This window comes from Tupaia chinensis, unplaced genomic scaffold (assembly GCF_000334495.1).
Source record: "Tupaia chinensis unplaced genomic scaffold, TupChi_1.0 Scaffold000531_1, whole genome shotgun sequence".
NCBI classification, from domain to species: Eukaryota; Metazoa; Chordata; class Mammalia; order Scandentia; family Tupaiidae; genus Tupaia; species Tupaia belangeri.
Window position 1 is genome coordinate 287,046 of NW_006160044.1, and position 9,148 is coordinate 296,193.

The following is a 9,148-nucleotide window of genomic DNA, read 5'->3' on the forward strand; positions in this document are numbered from 1 at the left end:
CGCACGCACACACACCCAGCGTGAGTTTAAGCCACCGGGTCCAAGACTCGAACCGCAGTCGACTACATGGGAGTCCAGCAACATAGCCATTATGCTAACTGCTAGTCCCAAAAGAAGGGAGCATTTAATAACCAACAGCAGCAGCTGCTCCAGAGGCCTTTGGAAGGAGGGGTAAAGGCGAGGGCCCCAGCGACGTGGAGGACTCCAGTCTGACCGCTGTGATTTACAAGGTGCGGCCTCTGGATTGGGGGCCATGCTCTGAACTCACCCACACCTCTTCCCCTCCTAACCACCCCCTTAGCGTCCACCAGGTTCCTGTAGGACACGCTGCGGGTGCCGGTCCCTGGGAGAGACCGGGTGGGGAGGCCCGGGCCTCTGCGATGCAGCAGGTGTGGAGCACGGGGACAGAGAGGCAGGCCTGGGATGGGGGCGCTCACCTTTGAGGATGTTGAGGATGAGGGCCAGCACGGGTCCGCTGAGAGGGGCGCTGGGCACGTAGAGCACCATGTCTCCGAGGCTGACGTTGAGCGGGTGCTCGATCAGCTCGGCGCGGTACTCGCTCAGATCCTTTGCCGTCACGATGCCCCCTGCAATGGGGACAGCAGAGGGGAGTTACAGGATGGGGCTGCTCAGTGGAGAGGGTTCAGAGCTGCTCCATCAGGGGGTGCTTGGCTGCACCACGAGGAGGACGGGAGTCACAGAGCTTACACCATGGCGGGGAAGACAAGGCTGCAGGTTGAGAGGAGGGGGCACAGGGGGACACTATTTGGGACAAGAGGGCCATTAAGCTGGGAGCCCTGGGACCAGCAGATGGACAATGCTGGACTCCTATGTAGTTGACTGCAATTTAAGTCCTGGATCCAGCAACTTACACTCACACCAGGTGCATGTGCGTGCGTGCCCCAAATCCCGAGAGGAGAATGAACAGGGGACTGCGGCGTGGCCATCCGCCCTGGGGGGGTGATTTCTCACTTTCTTTCTCTCTGTCTCTCTGTCTCTCCAGTGAGCACATGTGCCCTATAGCAAGAATCTCTCTTTAAAAAAAAGAAAGAAAGAAAGAAAGAAAGCGAGAAGCTCCGCCCCCTCGGTCTCTCCACGGGCCTCCCTCGGCCAGCCAGTGTATCCCACCACCCATGGCCAGGCCCGGGGCCAGCTGCCCTCCACCGGCCTGTGTCACCGGCCTCCCAATCCAGTCAAAGGGTCTTTTCTACGTGGAGATTCTTCCTCCCATCCCGCGGCTCAGCTGCCTCCCCCAGGATGAATGGGGTCAAGGGAGGTTCGCAATGCACCCAGGAACCCACTCCAGACAGACGGGATTAGCAGCTCATTTCTGACACCAGTGGTCAAGGTCAAGTGCTAATCACCTCCCTCCACAAACACCGATAAAAATATTCATAACGTGTAGAGAGTTGCAACCAAGCTCCAGGGCCCCTGCCTCACACAGCCCTCACTAAGCCCACCCTCATCCCCACGACCTTCCTGGAGCACCAAAACCCCCTCCCTCTGGGACTTAGCCCGAGCTATTCCTTCTGTTAGGAATCCTTTCTTCTCTGACTGACAGTCATCTGCAACTCAACCCTGCCTCCCCCAGGAAGTCCTCCCAGATCACCCAAGTCTGCATTTGAGAGCTTCCAGGCCTCCGCTCCTGCCTCCTGCGGTCACCCCACTGGGGACTTTTCTGAACTGCACAGCTGCCCTCAGCTTGATCGAACCTGAGACCCGTGGCTGATTGCTCCCCTCCAAAAGTTCTTCCAGGGCCCAGTGCCCAGTCCAAGCAGGGCAGGGGGGCCCCAGGGCTCTGGGCCCCAACCCAGGGTTCCCGACTGCCGGGTGTCCTTGTCCAGGCCCCCAAGGCTGCCCACTCACCAGCTGCCTGGATGTCTTTCACGATCTGGGCCGTGAGGCTGCCGTTGTAGAAGGCCTGGGGGCCCTCACGGGCCAGTGTCTCGTAGGTGTCAGCCAGCCGGGGCAGAGTCAGCGTCTCCCCCTCTTGAAGCACCTTCCCGTTCTTGCAGAACACCTCGCTGGGACAGGGGGGGCTGGCGTGAGGCTGCAGGGGGGCGGACTCGGCCACCCCTACCACGGGCCCCCCTACCACGGGCAGGGGTGGGGCGGACCAACACAAAGAGCCGGTTTGCGCTGGTGGGCGGCCCTGTCTCCTGGGGCTTTTCTGGCCAGTCCAGCCACGCCTCCTGGTTTCCCCAACACTTAGGATGCGTGGCTAGCGGAGCCAGGCGCCAGGCTCAGGACGTGTCCCCACATGCAGCGTGAAGGGTGTGCCCCTCCATGACCCCTGCACCCCATCAACGTGGGCTCCTGAAAACGGCGCAGGGACCTTTGAGCCCGGCAGGCCCAGGTCCACAGACGTACCACAGGGCAGGCCGCCGCTCGATGGTGGCCCGGCTCCTCTCCAGGGCTCCGGCCAAGCCTTTGCCCACAGGGAAGCCGCCCCGGGCAAGCTGGATGCTGGGCTCGAACAGGCGCGCCCAGGGCAGCCGCCCATGCCGCTTGTGCGCCAGCTCGTAGCCTCGGATCTCACCGGGAACCGCCACCGATAGTCCGCCTGGGGGAGCAGGGGACCTGGTTAGCCCTTAGCCCCAAGCAGGGGACAGGGGGCTTCTCACAGCTCAGTGAGGCTCAGAAGGAAAGGGACTTGTGGGCCAGCAGGTGGCGCGGTGATTAAGGGACTGAACCCCACATGGCCAACTGCACGGACTAGTCCTGGACCCAGCGGCCTGAAAATCACACCGGGCATGTGTGTGTGCCCAAAATCTGGGGAGGAGAAGGGATTGGGGCATGGCCATCCCCATGGAGTGTGATTTCCCAATCTCCCACTCTATTTCTCTCCAGCAAGCACACACAAAAAAATTTAAATTAAAAAGTTTAAAAAATTAAAATGCCAGATGAGGGTATTATTATTTTTTTCTTTTTAATTTTATTTACTGGGACCAGCAGATGGTGTAATGGCTACGTCACTGGACTCCTACATAGTCGAACGTGGTTGGAGTCCCAGACCCTGTGGCTTAAACTCAGGACGGGTGCATGTGCATGCGTGCCCAAGATCCCGAGAGGAAAATGGAGAAGGGATTGCAGCGTGGCCATCCCCCCCCAATGATTTCTCGCTTTCTGCCTCTCTGTCTTTCTCTGTCTCTTCAGCTAGCATACACGTCCTATAACAAAAAAATCTCTCTAAAAAATAATAAATAAAACTTTTGTTTATTTTGTTTGACCAGAGACAGAGAAAGAGAGAAGGAAAGTGAGAGAGCAAGCCACCAGGTGCAGGACTCGAACTGTGGTCGGCCATGTGGGAGTCAAGCACTTCAACCACCATTTATTTGTAAAATAAGAAAACCAGGGGCCAGCAGATGGCATAGCGGTTACGTCACTGGACTCCCACATGGCCGACCATGGTTTAAGTTCAGGACCCAGTGGCTGGAAAAATCACGCTAGGAATAAGTCCTAAGATCCTGGGAGGAGAATGGAGGAGAAAGGATTGTAGCATGGCCACCTCCCCCCACACCCCTTGTAATTTCTCTTTTCCTCTCTCTCTCCATCTCTCTCTGTGTCTCTCTCTAGTGAGCACACATGCCCTAAGGCAAAATTCTTACCAAAAAAGAAAAATAATAAAGACAGACAGAGGGAAAGGAACCTTGTAAGGTCATATCTGGGCTCAGCACGAGGGCAAGAGTGCACACCCACTGGGGCTGTCCATAGCAGGCACACGCATGCGGGGTAGCTTTCACCTACCCGGATCCTGGGAGCTGGTACACTCACTGCTCAGAGCTGTTTATAATGTACTGAGCTGAGTCCCATGTCGCAAGTGGTGACAATGAGGCCGGGAGGTCAGGCAGATTGAGGTGGTAAAGCAGGAGGCAGGGAGTGGGGACTGAACCCAAGCTGTCTTGACGCCTCTATTTTTTTTTTAATGTATCTATTTTTTTTTTTTTTTGAGAGATTTTCACTGTAGGGCGCGTGCGCTCGCCAGACAGACAGAGAGAGACATAGAGACAGAAAGCGAGAAATCACCCCCCAGGGGGGATGGTCACACCGCAATCCCTTCTCCTCCATTCTCCTCTCGGGATCCTGGGCACGCACACACATGCACCCGGCGTGAGTTCTAAGCCACCAGGTCCAGGATGCAAACCACGGTCGACTACGTGGGAGTCCAGCGACATAGCCATTACACTAACTGCTGGTTCCCAGGCCAACTAGAGTTTGAATCCTGGACCTGGTGACTTGAAACTCACACCAGGCACATGTGTGTGCGTGCCCAAAATCCCCGGAAGAAACTGGAGGAGAAGGGATTGTGGCATGGCCATCCCCCTGGGGGTGCTTTCTTGCTTTCTGTCTTTCTCTGTCTCTCCAGCAAGCACATGTGCCCTAGAGCAAATTTAAAACCATAATAAAGAAAGAAATCATTTGAAAAATAAGGACCAGTAGGTGGTATAGTGGTTAAGGTGTTGGACTCCCACATGGCTGACTGTGGTTCGAATCCTGGACCTGGCAGCTTGAAACTCATGCTGGGCACATGAACATGTGTGCCCAAAATCCTGAGAGGAAACTGGTAAAGGGATTACAGCGTGGTTATCCCCCTGAGGGGTGAGTTCTCGTTTTCTGTCTGTCTCTCTCTTCAGTGAACGTGTGTGCCCTATAGCAAACATTTCTCCAAATATAATAATAATAATAGTAATAATGATCCTTTACACTGGCCCTGGAAAGGTTTGAGCAGAAGTAACAGAAGCCCCCTGGAACCCGCCCTGCCCTGTCCATTCATTACGGGAAGGAGTGGTGGGCCCAGGACAGGGTGGGAGCGGGCCAGGGCTGCCCTGGGCCTCCCCCGCAGCGCGCCCGCCTCTGCCCATACCTTCCTGCGACTGCTGAGAGTTGTTGAACATGTTGGCGGAAGCCAGCCCCGGGGCCACCTCGCGGGCATTGATGATCTCTGCTTTTCCTGGAAGGGGAAGCAGGTAGGGAGCCAGCCCCACCCCAGCCCCACCACCCCCCTGCCTGAGCCCAGAGGCCACCTGACTGTCCTTCCCCCAGGCCGAGTCCAGCTGCACACGGCACCCCCTGCCCACGCCCCTCCCAAGACACTCACGCGTGGCGCTGTCGTAGATGGTGAGGAACAGGCCGCCCCCGATGCCCATGCTGTGGGCATTCATGAGGCCCACGCACAGCAGGGCCGCGATGGCCGCGTCCACCGCCGAGCCACCTTCCCGCAGCATGTCCCTGCCGCGCCACGTTGGGGGTGAGGTGTGACCGCCCTGGCCTCCGCGCACCACCCACAAGGCGCCCCTGGCCACCCACCCGTCCACCTCTGCCTGCCCTGCCCAAACGGGCTGGAAGTGAGAGAAGTTACTTTTATTAATAACATTTTTCTCTGCTTAAGATCATTAAGTAGGGATTGATTTTTGTCTTTTGGGTAAGTGTCTAAAATAGAACAGCGGTGTTTATCCAGAGACAGATATACTTAAAACTGATAGGGACCAGCAGTTAGCATAATGGCTATGTCACTGGACTCTCATGTAGTCAAATGCGGTTCGAGTCCTGGACCCGGTAGCTTAAACTCACGCCGGGCACATGTGCGTGCGTGCCCAAGATCCTGAGAAGAGAATGGAGGAGAAGGGATTGCAGCATGGTCATCCCCCCTGGGGGTGATTTCTCGCTTTCTGTCTCTTTGTCTTTCTCTGTTTCTCTGGTGAGCACACGCCTTATAGCAAAAATACCTCCAAAAGAAAAAAACTGAAAAAGGGACCCTATTGGTTGCTGGGAGGCCCGCACCCTGCTCTCAGGGTCCCTGTCCCGTCTCCCCTGACCGGAGGCGACCAAGGCGGCCCCCGGAAAGGGTAGGGAATAGCCGGTGCACATCAGGCACCCCTGTGCAGGCAGCCCCATCACAGGTGGGGAAACCGAGTCTGGGGGCTGAGGGTCTAGCCCAAGTCCATCTGCATAGCTGCCCCCAGGATCCGTGTCCCACGCTGCCCACACCCGCCCAGGGCCAGCGGCTCCACTCACCTGCCAATCTCAGAGCAGCGCTTGGCATCTGCGGCGACAGCTGGCCCGGGGTCTCGGGTTGCTTGGAGGCCGAGGGCAGCCACACACAGAGGCCGATGATGACCAGCACCAGGACCACGGCCAGCAGGCCTAGGGCCACAAACCGCTTCTTCATGGCTCTGCTGCTCAGGGGACAGCGGGGTCAGGCCTGGCCTGAGGCACTTCCCGCCCCTTTCTGGAAGGACAGTGTAACTTCCAGCTTCGCCGTAGAACATGGCCAGGGGTCTCCTCGCAGCCCCTGGAACGTGAGCTGCTGTCCAGGGCCTACCTAGCCAATCCCTCTGCCAGGACGCCAGGCCCTATCTCGGCCCTCCACGGTGCTCCCTGCTTATGAACCCCTTCAGGACTCATCCCAGCAAGGACCCCATCTCCTCCTGGGAGCCCCCAAAGCTCACATGCCCCTACTGTTTTTTACAGCTTACCAGACTTTAAAAGAGAGCGAGGGAGGGACCAGCAGTTAGCGTAATGGCTATGTCGTTGGACTCCCATGTAGTCAATCGCGGTTCGAGTCTTGGACCTGGTAGCTTAAACTCACGCCGGGCGCATGTGCGTGCGTGCCCAAGATCCCGAGAGGAGAATGGGGGAGGAGGGATTGCGGCGTGGCCATCCCCCCTGGGGGGTGATTTCTCGCTTTCTGTCTCTCTGTCTCTCTCTGTCTTTCTGGCGAGTGCATGCGCCCTATAGCAAAAACCTCTCAAAAAATAAAATAAAATAAAGAGCGAGGGAGAGGGAGAAAGCACCCTCTATGGGACTGGCCATGCTGCGATCCCTTCTCCTCCGCGGCTCTGCCCTGTGGGGGCATGCACATGCGCCTTTTTCAAGCTGGGCTGGGACTTGAACCCCTTGGTTGGCCACATGGGATCCAGCTCCTTCAACCACGAGGCCAGCCACACACACCCTGCTTCTGCAAGGCCCCGTCTACCTCCTTCCCTGGCCGAGTCCCCGCAGCTTAGCAGGAAGCACCAGGAGGGACTGACCTGGCCTGATCCTTCCACGTCCTCTGCCTTGGCCCATGAGTGCCCAGGGCAGCTCACCGTACAACTCGGTGTCGGGCCCAACACGTGGAATAGTAGTTAAGGCACTAGACTCCCACATGGTTGACCATGGTTCAAGTCCCCAACTCGGCAGCTTAAAACTCACAGTGAGCCCGGGGCCAATAGGTGGCATGGTGTGTTAAGGTGGCTGGACTCTCGCATGGCTGACCACAGTTCGAGTCCCGGACCTGGCAGCTTGCTTTCTCACTTTCCTTCTCTCTCATTCCTCATTGTCCCTCTCTGGTCAACTTCAAATAAATAAATAAATAAAATAATGACAATAAATCAATTAAAGGGGCCGGCAGGTGGTGCGGTGGTTAGGGGTGCTGGATTCCCACATGGCCGACTGCAGTTCACGTGCTGGACCTGGCAGCTTGCTTTCTCACTTTCCCCCTCTCTTTCTCTCTCTTACTCTGTCACTCTCTGGTCAAATTAAAATAAGTAAGTAAATAAATAAATAAATAAAAAGTCAAGTAAATTGTTAATTTTTCTTTTCTTTTCTTTTTTTTTCTTTTTTAGGAGAGGTTTTTGCTATAGGGCGCGTGTGCTCGCCAGAAAGACAGAGAGACAGAAAGTGAGAAATCACCCCCCAGGGGGAATGGCCACACCGCAGTTCTTTCTCCTCCATTCTCCTCTCGGGATCTTGGGCACACACGCACACGCGCCCAGTATGAGTTTAAGCCACCAGGTCCAGGACTTGAACTGCAGTCAATTATGTGGGAGTCCAGCGACATAGCCATTACACCAACTGCTGGTCCCATAAATTGTTAATTTTAAAAAGAAAAATAAATAAGTAAAACAATTATTTAAAAGAAAAAAGCTCTCACTTATTAAAAATAAAAAAAGTTTACACCAGGTGCATGTGCATACATCCCCAAAATCCCAAGGAGAATGGAGGAGAAGGGATTGTAGTGTGGCCATCCTCACCAGAGGGTGATTTCTTGCTTTCTGTCTGTCTCTCTGTCTCTCTGGTGAGTGCACATGTCCTATAGCAAAAATCTCAAAATAAATAAATAAGGGGATTTAGATTTCATTGTGCCCTCCAAGGGTCCTCCCCACGGTGTCCTGAAATTAGCAGATGAGCAGCCCCAGGCCGAGACTTACCTCCAAGCAGCAAATGGAAGCCCCACACCTTGCTGGGCAGGTGGTCACGGAGGACTGGAGGGTTTGACTGAAACAGCTGGAGGGATCACCGGAGTCTCCCTCTCACTCTGCAGGAGCTGGTAGCTGCAGAATCTTCTCCAGACGCCGCCTGATCTGGCAGCCTGCGTGTTCTCCTGGAAGTCAAGAAGGTGTCCCTGAAGCAAGCCTGCTCCCCCCACAGGAGGCTCTGCATGGCCGCCCTCCTCCTCTGGCTGGTCTCAGAAAGGCTGCCAGCCACGCATGTATTCACAGGAATCCTCCTGGTATTCTTTCCAGAAGCCCAGAGCACAGGGCAGGGAGGAAACGGGGTCATTTCTGCAGAAGTCCGGGATTTGGTGCACCAGAATGTGGGCCCCTCTCGGCCTCTCCCGTCCCTGTTCAGAACATCCGAACCCAGAGCCAGACACAGTGTCTCAGAGGTGGTCTAGGAATGGGGTCCCGGCCTCCTCCTCACCCCGTGGGGGCATCCCAGATGCTGGCATGGAAGGCCTTCCCTCCCCTCTTTGCCAGGCTTAGCCAGCAGGAGGACGATGGAGTGATAGTATTTCTTTTTTAAAGGTTTTCACCATAGGGTGTGTGTGTTCCCCAGAGAAGAGAGAGACAGTGAGAGGGAAAGTGAGAAATCACCCCCCAGGGAGGATGGCTACACTGCAATCCCTTCTCCTCCATCCTCCCCCTGGGATCTTGGGCACACACGCACACACGCCCTGCATCATTTTTAAGCCACCAGGTCCGAAACTTGAACTGTGGTCAGCCACGTGGGAGTTCAGCACCTTTGCCACTGTATCTTTTCTATCTTTCTTTCTTTTTTAATAATGCTAGAGTACTGGGACCAGCAGTTAGCGTAATGTCTATGTTGCTGGACTCCCATGTAGTCGATGGCAGTTCGAGTCCCAGACCCAGTGGCTTCAACCCCC

The 9,148-nt window shown here is 55.8% G+C and overlaps 1 protein-coding gene across 1 annotated transcript in view; it reads right to left on the reverse strand.

Annotated features, from left to right (window-relative positions):
- GGT1 (gamma-glutamyltransferase 1) overlaps positions 1-9,148 on the reverse strand; it is a 30,470-nt gene that overhangs the window by 14,693 nt on the left and 6,629 nt on the right. The window contains 8 exon segments of the mRNA XM_006157163.3: positions 438-587; positions 1,867-2,024; positions 2,371-2,563; positions 4,865-4,951; positions 5,099-5,229; positions 6,016-6,067; positions 6,070-6,176; positions 8,193-8,365. Of these exon segments, the coding sequence (XP_006157225.1) occupies positions 438-587; positions 1,867-2,024; positions 2,371-2,563; positions 4,865-4,951; positions 5,099-5,229; positions 6,016-6,067; positions 6,070-6,169 (871 nt within the window). The 5' untranslated portion in view covers positions 6,170-6,176; positions 8,193-8,365.